The 22,692-nt window shown below is 39.8% G+C and overlaps 3 protein-coding genes across 4 annotated transcripts; all 3 read left to right on the forward strand.

The window, feature by feature from the left end:
• Positions 1-2,139: 2,139 nt before the first annotated feature.
• LOC127175172 (toll-like receptor 4) lies at positions 2,140-11,268 on the forward strand. Of its 2 annotated transcripts, none has more exons than XM_051126093.1 (3): positions 2,140-2,222; positions 8,802-8,968; positions 9,051-11,268. In XM_051126093.1, exons 1-3 carry the CDS (start codon positions 2,154-2,156, stop codon positions 11,266-11,268), a joined length of 2,454 nt encoding a protein of 817 aa, XP_050982050.1. In that variant the 5' UTR covers positions 2,140-2,153. The 2 variants fall into 2 exon arrangements, with proteins under 2 accessions (XP_050982050.1, XP_050982051.1); XM_051126094.1 differs by lacking the exon at positions 2,140-2,222 and adding an exon at positions 8,630-8,698.
• Positions 11,269-16,022: 4,754 nt separating this feature from the next.
• On the forward strand, positions 16,023-18,703 carry LOC127175175 (toll-like receptor 4). Its single transcript, XM_051126096.1, has 3 exons — positions 16,023-16,094; positions 16,237-16,403; positions 16,486-18,703. Exons 1-3 carry the CDS (start codon positions 16,080-16,082, stop codon positions 18,701-18,703), a joined length of 2,400 nt encoding a protein of 799 aa, XP_050982053.1. The 5' UTR covers positions 16,023-16,079.
• A 274-nt stretch (positions 18,704-18,977) lies between these two features.
• Positions 18,978-22,312, forward strand: tlr4bb (toll-like receptor 4b, duplicate b). Its single transcript, XM_051126091.1, has 3 exons — positions 18,978-19,196; positions 19,746-19,912; positions 19,998-22,312. The coding sequence occupies exons 1-3, from the start codon at positions 19,110-19,112 to the stop codon at positions 22,204-22,206; spliced, it is 2,463 nt and encodes an 820-aa protein (XP_050982048.1). The 5' UTR covers positions 18,978-19,109; the 3' UTR covers positions 22,207-22,312.
• Positions 22,313-22,692: the final 380 nt, after the last annotated feature.

A 22,692-nucleotide genomic window follows, 5' to 3' on the forward strand; every position in this document is an offset into this window, starting at 1 on the left:
GAACCTCTCTTGTAAGGATTATGTTCACCAGTTCTGTGAGTTGACCTGTCTAGTACCATTTAGTGAAATTGTATTAAAGGACATTTTCCATTATGGACTCAATGAACCTGCAAAATCATGGTCCAGCCGTTATGGATGTCAAGCCACAGTCTTCGGCTATCACAGATGCCACTCCAGTGTTTTCAAGCATCTTGAATGTTGCATTTAGGACACCAAGGCATTCCAAAGGCAGTTGAAGCTGGTTTCCAGTGTGGTGGATTCACCGCTGGTTTTGGCCAGAGCAGGCATCCCAAGGGCCTCTGCATTGGTTGTCACAGAGACTGTTCCCCTATCCTCAGTGCTCCCTGTAATGGCGGTCGCCATTGTGTGTGTTTGGGCTACACACTGCTCTTCTAATCCTCCAGTGTCCACTCCAGTCCATTAGTCTGATCCAGAACCCACTCTAGTCCTAGAATACGCTCCAATGTCCGCTTCAGTCTGTGAGTCAGATCCAGAGCTCGCTCCTGTCCATGAGTCTACTCCAGCTCCTCCTGAGATATCTTTGCCTGCTCCACCTCTCTGTCTGTCCAGTCACGGCCATGAAGGCCATCTGTCAACACTCAGCCTGTCCTGTCACAGCCGCAGAGGCCGTTGTTAACCTCTCTGTGCTCTCTTTTCCATTTCTGCCTGATCCACCTTGGTTTCCTGCATAATCTGCTCTACCGCAGGGACCTTCGGACCCATCTGCTCTGCTGTGATGGTTGTCTGCTCCGACCTGGTGTCCTTCAGCACTGCCTGCTCTGCCTTGGTGCTCTGCTGCGCTGCCCTGGTGGTCCTGACCTCTGCCTGCTCTGCTATCTCCACCCTGGCTCCCTGTCTTGCTGGTGCTGCCCTGGCTTCCTACTCTGCCAGCTCCGCCCTGGCTCCCTGTTCGGCTGGCTCCACCTTGGCTTTCTGCTCCCCTGGCTCCACCCTTGCACCCTGCTCTGCCAGCCCTGCCTTAATCTCCAGGCCCTCCTCCCGTACATGGATCTCCATCCCTGTTTCTGTTCTGTCTCCACTCCACCACCCTCTTGGACTGTGTTGTTTGTTTAGGGGTGTCTGGGAGTTGCTCATTCGAGGGAGGGGGAGGGGGGTGGGGGTTCTGTTATAAATCCGCTCCCTGTCGTTTTTCCCACTCACCACCAGAGTGCTCCATCACCACTCTGACTGTTTCCAGTTGGACTGCATTTCCCAGAAACACCTTCCTAGGAACCTACTATGGACTCCTCCCACTGTCTATCAGGAGAACTATAAAAGATGCATTCACAGACACACTCTGCGTTCCGTTCGGAAGTGCTCATCCCTATGCCCCAATCCCTTTAAAGGGTTTACCCTCCAGAATGAGAGCTTCAAAGGGTTAAAGGGTGTGGGGAAAGAAACAACTGTTTCTTGAAGTGCCCTTCTGCACTGACAATGCACTGACATACAAGGCTGTGTATTGTATGTTTAACCATCAGTTGTCTTGACATTCTGTGTTTCCTAGTTTCCTAGCTGCCCTGTTTCCGTGCCTTTGTGTTTTTGACCCTAGACTGTTTTCTTGTTTTTGATCATTTGCTGCCTGCCCTGACCATTTCCTGTTTATCTGGAATACTCTTTTGCCTTGTCTCTGTCATTGTTGTTTGCTGTTGTTGACCACGCCTGTTCTGATTGTGCTATATGGAATAAAGCCTTGTATATGCATCCTCAACTATCCTGTCACACAGCCCACGTTACAGTGACTAAGTGCATCTTTTCCATGCTGAGCGCAGAGAGTTGAAAAACGTTCAGTGAAGAGACTTGCACAACAATAATAGAGATGTTAATATTGCTGGTCTCCAACCATCCAATTCTATACCAAATGACATCCCTGGGCTACGACAATATTAGTGGAAAAATTAATGCTTGGAGGAACATATACAAGTACACATAATTTATTTATTTATATTATGTATAATTGTACAGGATATTCGAGTTTTATATTACAATTCATCTATTCATAAAGGTACTTCTTCATTCAAGATCTGTCCTACTTCCCTGTGGCATTCTTTCACCCATAGTTCCTCATTGTTGAAAACCTTGGCATTTGTTCCTTATAATTAATGACCTCTACCAAGGCTGGCACACAGTTTTATGATCGGTTGAGATCACTCATAATGAATTTCTTTACTGTAAGTGCTTTCGTGATTTATTTTACCATAAGTGCTGGAGAATCGTGCACAGACGTAAGTTGTTTTTTCATTGAAATCTGTGTTATTCATAACTGTTTTTTAAAATTATTATTACTGTTGTGAAATTTGAGAATTGTCATTCATTCATTCATTTAGATTACTGAGAATCTGCACTACTTATGCATGGGATGAAACCTCAACTACATACCACCCAGTATTCCTTCCTCTATGCAGACTCCGGATTTCAGTTTTAATGTTTTGAAACACTTACAGAAGACTTTTTTTTTCCAGTTTTGTCTTTTCTTTGAGTCCTTGATCTGTCATATTGTTACCATTTAAATATACTGTATAATGAATTGGTCTATAAATGTTATTACATTTATGTATTTGCTTTCAGATGCCAAATCAATCACACTGAAAATGATACTTTCTACAATGTTAAGAATTTGACTACTTTGATTCTCACTGGAAACCCTATTAGATATTTTGGACCTGGATTCTTGAATTCTTTACATAATGTACAAAAGTTCTTGTGGATGTTGGTCTCTCATCCTTACAACTTCAAATGAATAACCTAACCAAGCTGCAGGAGCTTAGAGTCGGGACAATTATCATCCAGTCTATGTCTCTCCCTCCATTCATTAGCATCTTCAAAGACTTCAGTTTACTTAATTTACATGGCAACAATATATTTATAATCAAAACCGATGACACAGTTGTGTTTCGATTGATTGGCAGAAACATGACTGATTTTCTCTATGAATCTGTTGTTATACACTGAACCAGGAGCTTTCAAAGACATTTATCTCAGAGAGCTGGACATCTAATCTGCCTTTGCTTCGCCTCCAACATTATCGATGAAGGAATAACGGCCAGTCGTAAAATCATTGTGGTCGTGTCTAAAAAAAAAGACTAAAAAAATGGTTGGACTTCATAAACATCTGAAAAAGAGTGGAGCAGAGACCCTCTGAGTAACATGAGATTCTGGATACACCTCAGGAAAGCTATTATTGCCACAAACCAATAATATTGTTTAGAAAATTGATAGTTCTTGTGTATCCCTCAGTGAGTTTGTCAGTACAGCTTTTCAGTTATTTCACAACAGCTTTGACCTGATAAATGAGTAAAGGCAAGGAAAGTTGTCCTTGAGACAAAGGGTGGAATAATTCTTTTTAAGCTATCACATTTCTATTTCAAATCCACTGAACCCAGAAATAATACAGATCCATCAGGCAGACAGAAATATTAAGTAATAATAAATAAGTAAATAAATAAATAAATAAAAGTAATGGAGCAGCGGCCAGGTAAGTCAGCAGGACAAAGGGGTTTTTCTTTACTGACTGTGGGGCTGCAGGCTGTGCACATGTTAATGCCGCTCGGGTCAAGACACGTTCGAAAATAAATGCTATCCATGTATTTAACCATGTATTCAAAGAAGAATTTATATGCTTTTTATGTTGCATTCAACAATTTTTGGCAAAGATGCCATTATTTGTTGTAGATACCACAAACAATGGTCTTTTTATACTCTTCTTGTGCAAGTACCACAGAACTTCCCTTCTGAAACACACATACAACAATAGTGCATACATATTTATGTCAAATGAATTTCTTCCATCCTGACTAATGTGGTTTGTTCTTTGTTTGGAGTTGTCCATTGATTTTGCATAGTACGTCACCAACTTCTGGTGTCTTCTGGAGCCATCTGTTTGAAGTGTGTGTGAGAGACCAAGGCAAACGAGAGCGTTTTAGAAAGTTTGTGCCTCCATGCCCGAGGACATACACAATCTATGCGTTATGTATCTTGGTCAGGAGCTTGCTCATTGTGAGTGTTTCCAATGAGAAAGCTCCATCCCGAGCAGAACTATATTCAGCTCAGCCGTGCCTCTCTAATATGCATGTTATAGTGTGTGGAGAGCCTCATTAGGTGTGGATATATTTAAATGCTCTGAGGAGAGATGCTTGGGAGCTTTTTCTCCTAAGGTGTTTCAATGATCTGAAGTGGTTATGGGAAACATTATCCCTTCCTGTGTTAAGCTGGATGGATTTAGGACTGGGCTGCCTCCCAGGTTTCTGCGGGAATCCCACTTACTACATTGAGCAGACTGTTTCCCCTCTTCAGGGCTTTAAATAAACAACCTCTACAACAGAGTGTAGCTGTCTGCGGATGGTTATGCTCCAGCACAAACTTACTTTGCTCTGGAATATAGTGGTCTGAGGGCAGCTGTGTTCTAGCCTGACTTCTATGATTAGGTTGGGATCCCCTTGGCACAAGCTCTCTCAAGTAAGCGCTAAAGTATTTGTCTAAGAATCTGTTATTTAAGTATAGCTTTGTTCCAGCACAGAGACTTCTTCCCTTTTTAGGGTTTTTTTAAAGTAGTGGTCTCCTTGAGCACATTTTCTAGGCTGTGCTAGGCTGTCTCCCCTGTCTGGGTTTTAAGTAGATGGTCCACTTCTGTGGTCTGGGCGATCTTCAGCCTTATCTGAGGGAAATGCTATTCGAAGATAGCTGTGTCCAGCCTTCTAGTGCTATTATGGCCACTGCTTGCATCAGGCTTTGATCCTGGACTAATGATATTTTGTGTGTTAGCTCTTTAGCGAATCATTTTCTCCCTCTTGTGAGCTTCTGGTCAATAACTGGTCAGTGCTCGCTAGCCTACTGTGGGACTGACCCTAATTGGGGACTTCCTTAGTATAGCCTTCTGAGAATGGTATAGTCCAGCCATTGTTATGGCAGGACTGCCACAGCCATCTGCTGGAATGCCCATGACAGCAACCAGAGGGCACTCTTCTGTACTATTGTTTCTTTTGTTTGGACTTCAGTTTTTCTCTGTTTTGGATTTTTGTCTTGGATATTAAATTGTACTTGGATCTTCATTGTTTTCTTCGAGTGATCAGTGACAGAAAACTTCAGCCATTTCAAGATCCAGCAGTTAGACTCTTTTCTTTTCTTTTGGACCATGGGCATACAGATTCTTTCTTCAGCTTCTAAGAAGGAGCGAAAAGCCGGACTCTAGATGTTGGCGGCACTGCATCAACAGGGGATGGGGTTAGGAGGTTTTTAGACCTTTGCAGTAGGGCTGGAACTTTGCAACTCTGAACTAAATAAAATCTGCCTGGATAACCCCTTGCTTCTGTGGAAGATGGAGGGGCTAAAGACTCTCTCATTTTGGGGTTTCACAGACTACCTCTGTTACCGCAGTTTAATAGTACCATCAGGTCAGTTTGTGCCCATGGTAGACCTCCCGAAGAAGGCCAGTCTGCCACTGCATCTCTAGAGGACAGTGGCGCTTTGCTGCCTCAGTCTCATAAGTGAAGGTTGAGAAGGACGAGGGAACTCCCTAGGAGGAGTGGAGGAGTCCACTACTGTGGTCCCTAGTCCAGTGGTCCTGGAGGACCCGACTTTAGTGACCCCAGAAGTTACTGAGCTCCTTGCTTTGCTAGCTCCAACCAAGCTCCTTGCCCTGCCGGCCGCACCTAAGCTCTCTGTTTTGCTGGCCCCACTTAAGCTTCCTGCTTTGCTGGCCCAGGAGCACTCCTCAGAATCCGTTCCAGTCCAGGAACCCTCAGAGTCCTCTCTAGAGCCCGCTCTGGTTTGAGGGCCCTCAGAGTCTACTGAGGATTCCGCTCCAGCCCGGGAGCCCTCAGAGTCCACTCCAGTGTCCGCTTCAGTCCCAAGGTAACTGTCCTGTCACATCTATGGAGGCCGTCTGTGAACTTGCAGTTGCAGTGAGCCCTCAGAGTCCACTCCAGTGTCCGCTCCAGTCCCAAGGTAACTGTCCTGTCACATCTACGGAGGCCGTCTGTGAACTTGCCGTTGCGGTGAGCCCTTTTCCTGGAAACATAGCTATCTGAGGATAGCTATATGCTAGCTTAGTGATTGCTCCCCTGCTTTGGGTTTTTAAGTAGCGGTCTCCTTGAACCCTGCTTAGATAGTGCTGTCTTTCCTTATAGGATTTACAATTAGACAGCCCACTGCTGGTGGTCTTGGCAATTGCAGTGGTCCTCTTTTCTAGAGCCTAGCTATTAGGGGTGTAAGAAAATATCGATACACGTATCGCAATATTTTGTTTAGCGATACTGTATCAATTTTAAAAAACAGAATATCGATATTTTTTAAAAATCATACAAGATTCATGACAGATGCTTCGTTTTGAGTTTATATCCCGACGGCTAGATGACAGTTTTCTTATCTCTGAATTTAAACAGTGACAGGAAATCTTAGCATAAAGGCATGCCACTAATGTTATCGTTTATATAGATCGCCGCTAGTAATGGAGGATAAAAAGAATAGTTCCTGCTTCCACCTTGGTGTACGAAGTTGCAGCGTGGCGTCATTTCGGCTTTTGTGGTAACGTCCGCCCCGGGATCATGATGCGGGCACCGCCTGCACAGGCCATGGGGTGCTTCTGCTGTGTGGAGGGGTGTAGGCTGCATGGCGGTTTTGCTGCTTGCCGCATCCCATGTAAAAGGGTCTTCGCGGCGGGCAGTGTGGTAGCTTTCTCTTGCTTTCGCTGCTTTCTCTCGTGGTGGGGCATTTTTTTTGCAGTTGGTTATTCCACGCAGAACATAAATACCAACTGAAATCTTGTGAAATCCAAAACTTGTGAAATTCTCAGAACAAAGAGGTTCTAGGAATATTCGGTACATGTATTTATTTTATTGTTTTACAATTATTTGTAACTTAATAATTCTTAAGTTCAGATCAAACTGTCAATAAGAATGTTACAGGGACTTATCTTTTGAACTTTCTGAACTGAACTTTTTGCTGAGTTTTGCATATTGTGGTGTGTTCTTAATTACAGCTTTCTTCAACCCTTTAACTGTCACTCCCTATCTTGAACATAGACATGAAAATGCAGATCAAAAGTTACATTTTTATAATTCATGAACGAAAACATTTTGTAATATGATTTTGATGTACAATTTCCATGGTAATGCAATGTGTGATTTTAAAATGGTTTTCAAAGAATGATTTATTTTTTATTTAATAAAGTAAACTTCACCATATTACAAACAGAGGGGACGGTGACAGTTAAAGGGTTAAAGTATATCTTATTCCTAAAATAAGAAATATCCCAATATATCGCCTTGTTTACAATATCGAATTGTATCACAATATATCGTATCGCAACCCCTGTATTGTGATATGTGTCGTATCGCCAGATTCTTGGCAATACACAGCCCTACTAGCTATCTGAGGACAACTATGTGCTAACTCTGTGATTGCTCCTCTGTTTAGGGTTTTTAAGTAGCGGTCTCCTTGAGCCCTTAGGATATATGTGGTGTGACTGTCAGGACTATTGACCCGTTTCGTCTTGTGTTGCCACGATTTGGTTTTCTGTTTTCCCTTATTTGGTCACATTCCTGTCCTTGTTTTGTTTATTTGATGATTCCACGCACCTGTTTTGTTAATAACTGTTTTGTTAATAGTTTCTGTCTGTTCCTTAGTTGTCGTCTGGCCTTACATCTGTACACTTTGTTACTAGTCATTTGTATTGTTTCCAAGTTGGATTTCTCCTGCGTTCTTTATTATTAAAGGCTGTTCAAGTGAAGTAACTTGTGAATCTCCTGCATTCTCCCTTGCCTCACGCTCAAGTGCTGAACATCTATTCCACGCTGAGTGCTACAGATTTGGCTTTTTCTCTGTTTAAAAAATAGTTAAAAATGTTCGGTGGAAAAAGCACACACAACAACAGCAGTGGAGGAGTTGTTAATATCACTGGTCTCTGATCATCAATTCTATGCCAGATGACATCCCTAGGCTACCACAATATTAATATGCAAAATAATGTACACATAAGCATTATTATTTTATTTTTTTTACATTTATATTATGTATAAATGGAGCGTAGCGTTAGTTCTGGCAGGTCATGTTAGTCAAGCTCGCATCAGCTGATCCACGTCTAACTATAGAAATACGACGCCAATCATAATTCCCTTTATAAGGTCCTTTCAGTCATTATTCAGCAGCTATCGTTTTGCTCAGAAGCTAGTCACCTACCTCCATCCCCAACTTCTCCTCTTGTCCAGTCAGGACTTGGCATTGAATATGTCTTGAGTCAGACTACTGAATTATGTTGTTACATAAAATAATCAATTTCAATTTTATGCTCTCCCTGCTCATATCCATGCTAGGCTGCATGGATTGGCAGAGAGTGGTTTGCACAGAACGGAACCCTACCCCCAACCTAAAAATGTATGCTAATTGTAAGTTATTTGACGATAGTGGTCCTGACAGAGTTGTAGAGGAATTTAGATTTTTATATTACAGTGCATCTATTCAGCAAGGTACTTCTTCATTTATAAAATTAAGCACAATCCTACTTCCCTATGAAATCCTATCGCCCATTGTTCCTCATTGTTGAAAACTTTGGCATTTGTTCCTTATAATTAAAGAGATCTACCAAGGCTGGTTCACATTTTTATGACCAGTTGAGAGATTAAGATCACTGATCAAGATGAATTTCTTCACTGTAAGTGCTTTCATGATTTATTTTTCCATAAGTGCTGGAGACTTGTGCACAAAAGTAAGTTATATATATATTATTTCATTTAAGTCTGTGTTATTCATAACTCTTTTAATTACAGTTGTGAAATTCATTTTGTTTATTCATTCATTCAATTATTTAGATTACTGAGAATCTGCAATACTCATGTATAGGAAGAAACCTCAGCTATATACCACCCAGTATTCCTTCCTCCATTCAAACTCTGGATTTCAGTTTTAATATTTTGAAACACTTACAAAAGACTGTTTTTCCAGTTTTGCCTTTTCTACGAGTTCTTGATCTGTCAAGGTAAGCAAATTTGTTACAATCTAAATATGTTGTATAATGTATTGCTGTATAAATGATAATGTATGTATGTATTTGTTTTCAGATGCCAAGTCAAGCACATTGAAAATGACACCTTCTACAATGTGAAGAATTTGACTACCTTGATTCTCACTGGAAACCCTATTAGACATTTTGGACCTGGATTCTTGAATTCTTTACATAATCTACAAAGACTAATTCTTGTGGATGTTGGTCTCTCATCCTTACAGATTCAAATAAATAACCTAACCAAGCTGGAGGAGCTTAGAGTCGGGACAAATAACATCCAGTCCATGTCTCTCCCTCCATTCATGAGCATTTTCAAAGACTTCAGTTTGCTTGATCTACATGCCAACAATATATCCATCATCAAAGCTAATCACACTGTTGTGTTTCAAGAGATCGGCAGAAACATGACTTTAATTCTCTCTAGGAATCCGTTATTACACATTGAACCAGGAGCTTTCAAAGACATTTATCTCCGAGAACTGGACATCCGATCTGCCTTTGCTTCATCTGCTGCTCAGAAAGCTGGTCTACAAGCTCTACATGGTCTTAATGTCAAAAGGCTGAAATTTGGAAAGTACAAGGATGATTACAGGATTTTTTCATCGGATGCAGACTATTTAGATGGTCTTTGCTTTATTAATTTTCATGAGGTATATTATTACATGAAAGAAAGGTATGATGTGAAAATTAATATATTTCGCTGTATGATTAACGCCACAATTGTAGCTGTGAAGAGTGGTATAATTCGTGAAATAGCAAATTTACCATTTAATGAAATCAAGGAGCTTTATTTTATTTCCAATCAATTAGATACTGTGCCAGGTAAGCAACTTTCACATCTCCACACTTTAGAAAAACTAGTATTTACAAACAACGTTGCAACCCAAATTCCAGACTTCATAGACATGCCTAGGCTTCAGTACGTGGATCTGAGTTCAAACCAAATTACGTTAACATTATGCTGCTCATTTTTTTCTGGCACCCCTCACTTGAGGTATTTAAATTTGAGTCTAAATCCACAAATTGGTCTTTCTGTAGGAACATTTGATGGACTTGATTCTCTTGAGATTCTAGATTTCCATTGTACAAAGGTTGTAGGTATGGGACACCAATCACCTTTCTGTAACTTAAAGTATTTGAGGTATCTGGATGTTTCTTATTCAAGTGTCACCTTTACTAACATATATTGCTTTTATGGACTGAGTAATCTTAATATTCTTAAAATTGCCGGCAATAATTTTCAGGGTGATGTAGAAAGATATTTATTTAATAATCTCACTTTACTAGAGCACCTTGACATGTCATACTGTCGTGTGGTAGAGTTACATCCAAACTCATTCAAAAATCTTCAGAGGCTTAGACTTTTAAATTTGAGAGGAAACAATTTAATGACTATAGATTTTCTGGACCTCCCAGACCTGAAACGATTAACATCACTTTATGTTGATAAAAACAGCATTACTAGCATCCCACTTCATGTTCTCCAAAAGTTGCCCACAAACCTTTCAGAGTTTGATTTGTCCTCTAACCCCATCGATTGCTCCTGCTCCCAGACAGACTTTATTTTGTGGATTATCCAAAAACAGAAAGTTTTGAAGCAACCAAAAAATATTTTCTGTAAAACCCTTTCACCAAGCTCAGATTTTAGAGCAACAGACTTTGACATTGACAGCTGTGTGCACAAGAAGAGACTCACAATAGTTTTATCTGTATGTTTTGTTACAGTAGTAGTTCTTTTATCATTCTTGGTTTATAGGTTCCAGTTTTATCTTCAGTATTGCTGTATTTTACTGAGAGGCTACAGATCACCTGGTCAACAAGAATGTTCCTATGATGCATTTGTGATTTTCTCCAGCTATGATGAAGTCTGGGTCATGAATGAATTGATGGAGAATCTGGAGAACGGTGTTCCACCTATTCAGCTTTGCCTTCATATGCGGGATTTTCAAGCAGGGAAGTCCATCGCCTCCAACATTATCGATGAGGGAATAATGGGCAGTCGTAAAATCGTTGTAGTTGTGTCTCAACACTTCATTGAAAGTGCCTGGTGTCGCTTTGAGTTTGAATTAGCTCAGTCTCGCTTTATGATGGAACGCAATGCCAACATTATCATCATCATTCTGGAAGATGTGGAAGAAAAGAAAACTAAAAAAGTGTTTGGACTTCATAAACATCTAAAGAAGAACACATACCTGAAGTGGAGCAGAGACCCACTGAGTAACATGAGGTTCTGGATACGTCTCAGAAAAGCTATTATTGCCACAAACCACTAATATTGGTGGTAAGTTTTTCTTGAGGCACAAGTTCGAATAAAAAATGTCCACACAGCTATGTCTGTTTCCTGACTTGTTAATTTATTAAATAACACAACAAGAACAACAAATAACTTATAATAAAAACATGTGGAGCTATGGAACCAGATGTTCCTGCCCCCTGTTCCTGAAATCCATATAACTTCAAGAGAAGGTTAATTAGATGTGAACAGGTGACCTACACTTACTTATCACCTTCTAGTGGTGAAATAATCATTACATTCTTGGTCCTTCCAAAAATGATTAAATAAATTAGTGGCTTATTTTTTAGCTATGTATTTAAAGAATTTAATTGGTTTTATGTTGTATTCAACAATTTTGGCAAAGATGTGATTGTTAGTTGTAGATCCATTCTGCAAACAATGCTCTTTTTCTACTCTTCTTGTAAATATACCTCAGAACTTTCCTTTTGAAACAAACATAAGTGCAACAATAGTGCAAACAGATTCATGTCAAATGAATTTCTTTCATCCTGACTAACATGGGTTGTTCTTTGTTGAGAGTCAGACAACTGTCTTTTGTCTTTCCTGAAAAAAGGGAATGAGTATTACATCACTGATGCTTATGGGGAAACTCCTGTTTACTCTGGTACTGAAGCCTGATATCTTCATGTTTGTGTAGCTGCATGAACCAATGGCGCTTCAACACGCCAAAAGGTGTGAAGCCACACCAATGACCAGCCTGCTGCTGCACAGATATCACCAATAGAAATCCCACTGGGCCAAGCCCAGGAGGAGGCCATTCCTCTAGTAGAGTGGGCCCTCACTCCTATAGAACACTGTAAGCCCACGAAGGTGTAAGTCAGGGCTATAGCATCCACTATCCAGCAAAATCTCTGCTTCGTAAATGGCAGCCTTTTAGAGCGGCCTTTGAAGGACACATACAGCTGCTCTGAATGCCGAAATGGGACAGAGCACTTAACATACACTCAGAGGGCCCAACTGGGGCTGAGTGGATTAGGACCCTGCTCACCTTCTGAATTGGGAAACGCTAGACAGATGATGACCTGTGCTTTGAATTGAGTGGAGCGCCCTTTAGGCACATAGCTGCGTCTCGGCTTGAGAACGGCTCTACAGTCATTAGGCCTAAACTCAAGACATTAATTACTGACAGTGTTTGCAGTTCACCCATTTGCTTGACCAATGCTAAAGGGGGGCGGTCTTAAGTGACAGGGGCTGCAAGTCAGTCAATTAGAGCAACCTGAAGGGAAGGCCCTGCATCTGGGCGGAATCAATAACTGTCCCCAGAAAGACAACTCGCTGGCTGGGAGACAAAGAGCTGTTGGCTAATTTGATTTTCAGCCCAAGCTGCTCCAGGTGGAAAAAGAGCTGTGTCTATGCACTTTGTAAAAGTGCGTGGGCCCCGAGTCTGAATGGTAGGACTGTATATTGATAGGCCACTCCCTTGAACAAGAATCTCAAGAAAGGTCTGTGATGGGGTGCTATCTGGATATGAAAGTAAGCGTCTTTAGATCCACCGATATAAACCAGTCCCCGAGGCATACTTGCGCAAGGACCTATTTCAAAGTCAGCATTTTAAACGGCCATCTCATGAGTGAGTGGTTCAGATTCCTAAGATTGAGAATGGCCTGAACCCGCTGTAATAAATTTCACTTTCGCCAACCTAGGGACGCCAGTTAAGGTAGTGAATTTAACCTAGGGAGATAAAATAGGGTAGTGATGGGTACTTATGTCACAGCTGACGTTATGATTCTTGGATCATGTGTCAATTAATGTGTGGTTATGAGTACATCACATAAGAAAGATTGGTGGGATCTCTAACTTGTAGAACCTCTTCTGTATTATCAACACAAGGAAGACAAAAGTTGTAATAAAATAAATTTTATTAACAAAGATAGACAAGAGCAATCAACAACTACTAAATGAATACCATGAATGAAGAAGAAATAAAGTGCATAAGATGCATAAAGAGCAAGTGATTATGTTGGGAGTTGCTATATCAGAGCTACGTTATCTGGAAAGATAAACTGTTGCTACTCTGAAACAAATAAGGTGAATAACCTTACTATGCATCAAACAAATACATCTAAGATTTGTTATCAGCTGCAATCAGCTATATAATATCTAATGTAACTTAGAAGATCATATACTGATAATATACAACAATGCCAAGGTCTCTGGAAGAGGTTTGGAAGTGATATTTACATTCGCTGTGGTTGAGTGAGCAGTCCGGTGGCGGCGACTTCTTCCACTGTTTGCGCTGGTGGCAGTACAGTGGGGAAAGGAGCAGGAATCCGACAGCCTTGACGATGAAGCGCTGTAGGATGCTCGTCTCCTGGGGCACCAAGGGTCCTATGATCTGGAATACGCAGATGTGGCCTTGAAGTAGGTGCTGAAGGTCCTTAGCTTGGAACACGCAAGCAAAAGTACCTGAAGTGAAGGTTTGCTCGCCAGAGCTAAACCTTGTTGCAAATGTCTGTGTGTCTTCTGCCTCTCTGGGCTAGAGACTCAGAACTTGTTCAATCCGCTTTGTCTCTCTAGGATGGAGACTCAGGATGCTGCATCAATTGTTGTCTCACTGGACGAAGACTCTAAACGTAGATTATATCTTTCCTCGCAGGCTAGAGGCTCAGAAAGTGGTCATATCTGTTGCTGCCTCAAAAGCTAGAGACTTGGACTTGGTATCTGTTGTTGTCTCACCTTTGCAGGCCGGAGACTCAAAGTTGATCTGTTGCTGCCTTCCCTGTAGCAGGCTGCAGACTCAGACGTTGGTGTTTCTGTTAACGTCCCCTGGACGTGCCAGAGACTCAGAATGAAGGTTTGTTCTGTTTGTGTCTTTTCCTTCACAGGACTCAGACTCAGAACGGAGGTGTGTTCTGTTGCAGTCTCTTCCCTTAACGGACGGCAGACTCAGAACGGGTGTTTCCTCGACCGGCCGCAGACTCAGGACAGGGAGTGTCTTTTGGAAGGGTACCTTTATCCCTTTCCGATGAGGAGGAGATTGCAATTTGGCGCTTCTCCATTTCCATGCTGTGATTGGCTGGTTCCATCAGAGTGGGGGGACACGTGGTGGCCCACCCTTCTGTCCTCCTGTGGAATTTATTTGCATAGTCCAAACACAAAGCTAGAAAAGTGTCACTAAAGTTTCACCGGTGCATTTATCACTTTCCAAACCATAACCAGAATGCATCTGGCAATGTTACGAACACATTAAGTCCAAACATGATGGGAAAAGATTGAACTGTCATGCATGCATTCATTTGTCCATTAACAGCTAAGTTTGTGTAAGATGTTGGCACTACACATTGCTGTCATAAGGAATACTTATTACTACACCGCCATCTTTCTTGGGAACGAGAAAGTAATGAATGTAAAAGCCTGACTTGCTGTTCGCTAGAAGAACCTTTTTTTACAGCTCCTTTTCCAAGCAGTATTTGCACTTCAAAGAACTTAAGAACATGAGAATCGTTGTCCCGTACTGAAGTTTGAATAATGCCTCTGAAGTAAGGCAGTCTGTGTGCGAACTGGAGCGAGTAGCCTCGTTCTGTGGCTTTTAGAACCCAACTTGACACATCAAGTGTTTTTTGAGTGGCAGTTCACCAAACAGAGGTGGAGAACTAACATTCGTAATAATGAGTAGAGGACAAATGCTCTTTTGAGTATTTGGGTCCGCTATCACAGTGGTAGCTTTCCCTTGGGAAAGACTGGTGAGTATAGACAGCCGACCTTGTCAGCGTGCCTGATTTAGGCAAAGGTGGCGCTTCAGCACCACCAAGTTGGCCACGGCCTTGTTGCACGCACAGCCAAGTCACTTGCTGTGTGCAGCTCTCTGAGGGCATCAGAACTCTGGCAGACTCGTCCATGGTGCAGAAGAGTTTAGCCTGAAACATCTGGAGCACCACCATTGTGGCTGGGTGCGCCATGTCCTGATGAGTTCTTTGTGAACTTCCAGGATGAACAGGGTGGGCCGCTGACGGGAAGATTGTTGATAGCATCCCTTGACCCACTCGTCAAGGAGGATGTAGGCGCACTCTTTTGAAACCAGTCAAGCCAGGCTGAGATCCTCCACAGCCTTGGTTAGAATGCAGATCAGCTCGTTGCGTCGGAGGGAGGGTCCACACGTCTGCATCTGAAGCTGTCATTGACATAGAGTCATCCATTACAGCTTCTTCCTCAGACCCTCCAAAGGCTCACAGCTAACACAGGTGAATTGAGGCATTGCGGGGAGTTGTTATTTTTATAGATTTATGAAATTAATTTGTGTTGTTGGAAGGAGTTATTTTGCAATGGTAGTGTTTAATGATAGTTTATACACATAATCTCTGAATTGTGCACACAGTAATACATAACAAAATTCCTGAAGAGAGTGTATTTCTTTCAGTTGTTGCAATCGGAGTGCCATGTATTTAATAAACCCAGCAGTGTGACTAAGTGCTGAGCATGTATTCAACGCTGAGCTCAGAAAGTTGAAAAATAATGAAGTAAAGTAATAATAAAATAAAGAAATAGAGAAGATGTTAATACTGCTGGTCTCTGACCATCCAATTTTATACCAGATGACATCCCTGGGCTACCACAATATTAGTATGACAAATAATACATAATTTTACATTTTATATTATGCATCATTGTATTCAGAAGGGTACTTCTTCATTCTTGATCTACAAAATTAAACTCAAGCCTACTTCCCTGTGACATCCTTTCACCCATAGTTCCCCACTGAAAACCATGGCATTTGTTCCTCATTATGAAGAACTCTCCCAAGGCTGGCTCACATTTTTATGACCGACTGAGAGATTGAGATCACTCAAGATGAATTTCTTCACTGTAAGTGCTTTCATGATTTATTTTTCCGTAAGTGCTGGAGAATCCTGCACAAAAGTAAGTTGTTGTTGTCTGTTTAAATTGGTGATAACTGTTTTTATGACTGTTGTGACATTTGAGAATTTTTCTTCGTTCATTCATTTAGATTAATGAGAATCTGCACTACTCATGTATGGGAAGAAACCTCAGCTATATACCATCCATTATTCCTTCCTCCATTCAAACGCTGGATTTCAGTTTTAATGTTTTGAAACACTTACAGAAGACTGTTTTCCCAGTTTTGTCTTTTCTACGAGTGCTTGATCTGTCAAGGTAAGCAATATTGTTACAATCTAAATATATTGTATAATGTGTTGCTCTGTAAATTGTATTAAATTTATATATTTGCTTTCAGATGCCAAATCAAGCACATTGAAAATGATACTTTCTACAATGTGAAGAATTTGACTACTTTGATTCTCACTGGAAACCCTATTACATATTTTGGACCTGGATGCTTGAATTTTTTACGTAATCTACAAAGACTAGTTCTTGTGGATGTTGGTCTCTCATCCTTACAGATTCAAATAAATAACCTAACCAAGCTGCAGGAGCTTAGAGTTGGAACAAATAACATCCAGTCCATGTCTCTCCCTCCATTCATGAGCTTCTTTGAAGACTTCAGTTTACTTGATCTACATGCGAACAATATATCTGTCATCAAAACTGATCACACTGTTGTGTTGCAAGAGATCGGCAGAAACATGACTTTGATTCTCTCTAGGAATCCGTTATTATACATTGAACCAGGAGCTTTCAAAGACATTTATCTCCGAGAACTGGACATCCGATCTGCCTTTGCTTCATCTGCTGCTCAGAAAGCTGGTCTACAAGCTCTATATGGTTTAAATGTCAAAAAGCTAATGTTTGGAAAGTTCAGGTGTGATTACAAGATTTTTTCATCGGATGCAGACTATTTAGATGGTCTTTGCTTTATTCATTTTCATGAAGTATTTTATTACATGAAAGAAAGGCTTGATGTGCCAGTTAATATCTTTCGCTGTATGATAAACGCCACAATTGTAACTGTGAAGGGTGGTCTAATTCGTGAAACAGCGAATGTGCCATTTAATGAAATCAAGGAGCTTTATTTGATTTTCAATCAATTAGATACTGTGCCAGGCAATCAACTTTCACATCTCCACACTTTAGAAAAACTAGTATTTACAAACAACTATGCAACCCAAATTCCAGACTTCATAGACATGCCTAGGCTTCAGTACGTGGATCTGAGTTCAAACCAAATTACGTTAACATCATGCTGCTCATTTTTTTCTGGCACCCCTCACTTGAAGTATTTAAATTTGAGTCTAAATCCACAAATTGGTCTTTCTGTAGGACCATTTGACGGACTTGATTCTCTTGAGATTCTAGATTTCCAACGAACAAGGGTTATGGGTATGGGATACCTTTCACTTTTTTCTAACTTAAAGTATTTGAGGTATCTGGATATTTCTTACTCAAGTATCACCTTTGTTAACATATATTGCTTTTATGGGCTGAGTAATCTTAATGTTCTCAAGATTGCTGGCAATAAATTTCAGGGTGATGTAGCAAGTTATTTATTTAATAATCTCACTTTACTAGAGCATCTTGACATGTCGTACTGTCGTGTGGTAGAGTTACATCCAAGTTCATTCAAAAATCTTCAGAGGCTTAGACTTTTAAATTTGAGAGGAAACAATTTAATGACCATAGATTTTCTGGCCCTCCAAAACCTAAAAAAATTAACATCACTTTATGTTGATAAAAACAGCATTACTAGCATCCCACTTCATGTTCTCCAAAAGTTGCCCAAAAACCTTATAGAGTTCGATTTGTCCTCTAACCCCATCGATTGCTCCTGCTCCCAGACAGATTTTATTTGGTGGATTATCCAAAATCAGAACATTCTGAAGCAACCGGAAAATATTTTCTGTAAAACCCTTTCACCAAGCTCAGATTTTAGAGCAACAGACTTTGACGTTGACAGCTGTGTGCACAAGAAAAGACTCGCAATTGTTTTATCTGTATTTTTCATTACAGTCGTAGTTCTTTTATCATTCTTGGTTTATAGGTTCCAGTTTTATGTTCAGTATTGCTGTATTTTACTGAGAGGCTACAGATCACCAGGTCAACAAGAATGTTCCTATGACGCATTTGTGATTTTCTCCAGCTATGATGAAGCTTGGGTCATAAATGAGCTGATGGAGAATCTGGAGAACGGTGTTCCACCTATACAGCTTTGCCTTCATATGCGGGACTTTCAAGCAGGGAAGTCCATCACCTCCAACATTATCGATGAAGGAATAATGGGCAGTCGGAAAATCATTGTGGTCGTGTCTCAACACTTCATTGATAGTGACTGGTGTCGCTTTGAGTTTGAATTAGCTCAGTCTCGCTTTATGATGGAGCGCAATGCCAACATTATCATCATCATTCTGGAAGATGTGGAAGAGAAAAAAACTAAGAAAGTGTTGGGACTTCATAAACATCTGAAGAAGAACACGTACCTAAAATGGAGCAGAGACCCTTTGAGTAACATGAGATTCTGGATACGCCTTAGGAAAGCCATTATTGCCACAAACAAATAATCTTACATATATGTATGTTGCATATATGATTTAAATAAATAAACTTTTGCCTCATTTTCAACCACAAGAAGAATTATTGCATTTTATGTTGAGTTAAACCATTTTTCCCAAGGCAAAGCTCTGTTTAAAAACTGCATATAAAGGGCTTTCTATGCATCATGGGAATGCACGTTGGAAATGAATAACTTCCCTTTTAAAACAAAAAAGAGAAGTGAGAGATGTTTGCACACATGCAATTCTAAGACAAAAGAGAATAAGATTTATGACAAATGTGATTTAAATTGAACGGCTTCACACTGATGAGAAAAGCTCATAGTTTGACATAGGATCTAGAATCTCCTGTCTCACAGTTTGTTCTTTGTCACAACAAGTTTTCCATAGATCTCACGCAAGATCATTTCTAACAATGACCGTGTCATTTGGGGAACGGATGTTTTTCCTAGGCTCAATCTTAATTTCGATGAGTTCTGGACAAGGACAGGAATGTACCACGGTAAGAACAACACTTAATGTAGTTAAAATAGTTTATATGTATGTTTTAAAACTAGGTTTTTAGAGAATACTCTCTGTTTATGCAGGCCTAATAATTAGCATAGTAGTATTTTTTATTAGTGTTACTGTTATTATTATAGTAAGTTATAGTATTATAAACATACAGGGCTTCTGAAATTATTTTGTATTAATTTGACTCATGTTTGTTGAGATTTTTATTTTTTTTAGAATCCCCTCAAACCAAAATATTATATTATATTATTATATTATTATGTGTTTGTTTTCAAATATATTAGTAATTTTCTAATGAACCTTGTTTTTCAAGGGAAGGGAAAGGGAAATTTCGTAGTATGCAAACATGCACTTTTCAGAGCTTGACCCTACTCTCTATCTACCTATCTATCTATCTAATAAAAAAGGAAAACAGTTTTGGTGTCTCTCAGACAGAACATGAAGGTTATGAAAATCAGAAATACCAAAAGTTAAAGTCAAAAAAAAAAAAAAAAAAAAAAAAAAAAGGGCCTTTCCTGTGTCTTTCTTTCATTTCTAGATAATAGAGAATAAGGAGTACTCATGCTCTGGGAGAAATTTGAATCATATTCCCAACAGTCTTCCCTTCACTGTGACATCTCTGGATTTCAGTTTTAATTTCCTGAGCTCTTTACATAAGTGTGTATTTCCTGTGTTTTTCAATTTACAAGTCTTGGATCTCACAAGGTAAATCAATGATCATGAATCATTATGCATTACCATATTAGCTGTTTTTTAAAATTTACTCTCTTTTAATCTTGTTGCATTTCAGATGCCACATTGTGCACATTGAAAATGATACTTTCTACAATGTGAAGAATTTGACTACATTGATTCTCACTGGAAACCCTATTACATATTTTGGACCTGGATGCTTGAATTCTTTACATAATCTACAAAGACTAATTCTTGTGGATGTTGGTCTCTCATCCTTACAGATTCAAATAAATAATCTAACCAAGCTGCAGGAGCTTAGAGTCGGGACAAATAACATCCAGTCCATGTCTCTCCCTCCATTCATGAGCTCCTTCAAAGACTTCAGAGTACTTGATCTACATGCCAATAATATATCTGTCATCAAAACCGAGGACACAGTTGTGCTGCGAAAGATTGGCAAAAATGTGACTTTGATTCTCTCTAGGAATCCAATATTATACATCGAACCAGGAGCTTTCAAAGACATTTATCTTAAGGAGTTCCACATACAATCTGCCTTTGTTTCATTAAATGCACAAAAGGAGGGTCTAGAAGCTCTAACTGGTCTCAATGTGGATAAGTTGTTCATAGGAAATTACAGAATGCAGTGGAGAGTCAACGTGTCAAATACAAGTTATCTTGATGGTCTTTGTTCATTTAATTTCAACGAAATATATTTTATTCAGAAGGAATGGTCTGAGAATAAACTCCACTTGTTCCGCTGCATGATCAATGCAACAAAAATCACCTTGAAAAGATCATATATTAAAAGCATGGAGCATATTCAATTTCACCGTCTTAAGGAACTGTATTTAGGGCTCACATCATTATCTGTTGTACCATTTATTTCACAAATACCCAGCTTAGAAAAACTAGTGGTGAAGAATAATATGCCATTAACATTTTATGGTATCAGTGATTTACCTCTTCTTCAGTTTGTAGATTTGAGCGGAAACTTTTTGATTTTGAAGGACTGCTGTTCCCAATTTTTTCGAAGGACACCAAACATTCGTTACATGAATTTAAGTCAAAACTCTGAGATAGGGATGACCAATAAGCCATTTTCTGAGTTAGACTTGCTTGAAGTGTTGGACGTCCATCGTACAAAACTAGTTCTAGTTTTTCACTTCGGATTTTTACATGGTCTGAAAAACTTAAAGTATTTGGATGTTTCTTACACGAGTGTTACTTTCACGAGACAAATCATTTTTCAGAAACTGAACAATTTGACTGTGCTTAAAATGGCGGGAAACAGCTTTCATGGTGATGCATTGAGTTATATATTACAAAATCTAACAAATTTGGAGGTTCTTGACATCTCACACTGTGGCATTGAAGAAATCTCCAGGAAATCTTTTATCGGCACACCAAAAATACAGCATTTATATTTAAGTCAAAACAAGTTAATGGTTTTGGATTTTCTGGCCCAGCCAGAGCTGAAACCTCTTACATCAGTTTATGTCAATAAAAACAGCATTACTAGCATCTCACTTCATGTTCGCCAAAATTTGCCCACAAACCTTTCAGAGTTTGATTTGACCTCTAACCCCATTGATTGCTCCTGCTCTCAGACCGATTTTATTTGGTGGATTATCCAAAATCAGAACATTCTGAAGCAACCGGAAAATATTTTCTGTAAAACCCTTTCACCAAGCTCAGATTTTAGAGCAACAGACTTTGACATTGACAGCTGTGTGCACAAGAAAAGACTCAAAATTGTTTTATCTGTATTTTTCATTACAGTCGTAGTTCTTTTATCATTCTTGGTTTATAGGTTCCAGTTTTATCTTCAGTATTGCTGTATTTTACTGAGAGGCTACAGATCACCAGGTCAACAAGAATGTTCCTATGACGCATTTGTGATTTTCTCCAGCTATGATGAAGTCTGGGTCATGAATGAACTGATGGAGAATCTGGAGAACGGTGTTCCACCTATTCAGCTTTGCCTTCATATGCGGGACTTTCAAGCAGGGAAGTCCATCGCCTCCAACATTATCGATGAAGGAATAATGGGCAGTCGGAAAATCATTGTGGTCGTGTCTCAACACTTCATTGACAGTGCCTGGTGTCGTTTTGAGTTTGAATTAGCTCAGTCTCGCTTTATGATGGAGCGCAATGCCAACATCATCATAATCATTCTGGAAGATGTCGAAGAGAGAAAAACTAAGAAAGTGCTTGGACTTCATAAACATCTGAAGAAGAACACATACCTAAAATGGAGCAGAGACCCTTTGAGTAACATGAGATTCTGGATACGCCTCAGGAAAGCTATTTTAGATTGTTAATCTAGGCATATATGTATGTGAATGCATGTAATTTGAAATCAAATAAACTGAAGTGGACAGTTATTTTGCACAAGGCAAGCTGTCTGTAATGCTCCTTTTTGTTTTTTTTCAGCTCCTCTTGGCATGTACTTCTCTTTTGCAACAAAGGTGAGAAGTGAAACATGAGTAAGTGAGAAAACAGTATAAACAGAACTATATTAAACACTCGTTGTTTTGTGGTCAAATAAATTCAAGCCTAACTTCTCAGAATTGTTACTGTTACTGGAAACGTTGTGTGTGGATTTATTAAGCAATCATCTATAAACAGCAAAGCAACAGCAAAGTTTCTTCATTTTAGAGCTGAATTTCCAACATTATGTCTGTAGTTTGCTCTTTTTCACTTGATTGCGCATTAGGAGTTTCACAGCTCTCTGTCTCTCTCTGAAATTAGATCATAGTTCATATGAAATGTGAAGAAAACAATATTTATTCATATTTTAAACTTTC

Source organism: Labeo rohita, chromosome 13, assembly GCF_022985175.1.
Source record: "Labeo rohita strain BAU-BD-2019 chromosome 13, IGBB_LRoh.1.0, whole genome shotgun sequence".
NCBI lineage: Eukaryota > Metazoa > Chordata > Actinopteri > Cypriniformes > Cyprinidae > Labeo > Labeo rohita.

Excerpts from the sequence above, each read along its gene's own strand:
- LOC127175172 (XM_051126093.1), top strand. The coding sequence starts at position 2,154 with ATGAATTTCTTTACTGTAAGTGCTTTCGTGATTTATTTTACCATAAGT. Across the intron at positions 2,223-8,801 it reads CTGGAGAATCGTGCACAGAC|ATTACTGAGAATCTGCAATA; the intron begins GTAAGTTGTTTT and ends TCAATTATTTAG. Across the intron at positions 8,969-9,050 it reads CGAGTTCTTGATCTGTCAAG|ATGCCAAGTCAAGCACATTG; the intron begins GTAAGCAAATTT and ends ATTTGTTTTCAG.
- LOC127175175 (XM_051126096.1), top strand. Across the intron at positions 16,404-16,485 it reads CGAGTGCTTGATCTGTCAAG|ATGCCAAATCAAGCACATTG; the intron begins GTAAGCAATATT and ends ATTTGCTTTCAG.
- tlr4bb (XM_051126091.1), top strand. The coding sequence starts at position 19,110 with ATGACCGTGTCATTTGGGGAACGGATGTTTTTCCTAGGCTCAATCTTA. Across the intron at positions 19,197-19,745 it reads AAGGACAGGAATGTACCACG|ATAATAGAGAATAAGGAGTA; the intron begins GTAAGAACAACA and ends TTTCATTTCTAG. Across the intron at positions 19,913-19,997 it reads CAAGTCTTGGATCTCACAAG|ATGCCACATTGTGCACATTG; the intron begins GTAAATCAATGA and ends GTTGCATTTCAG.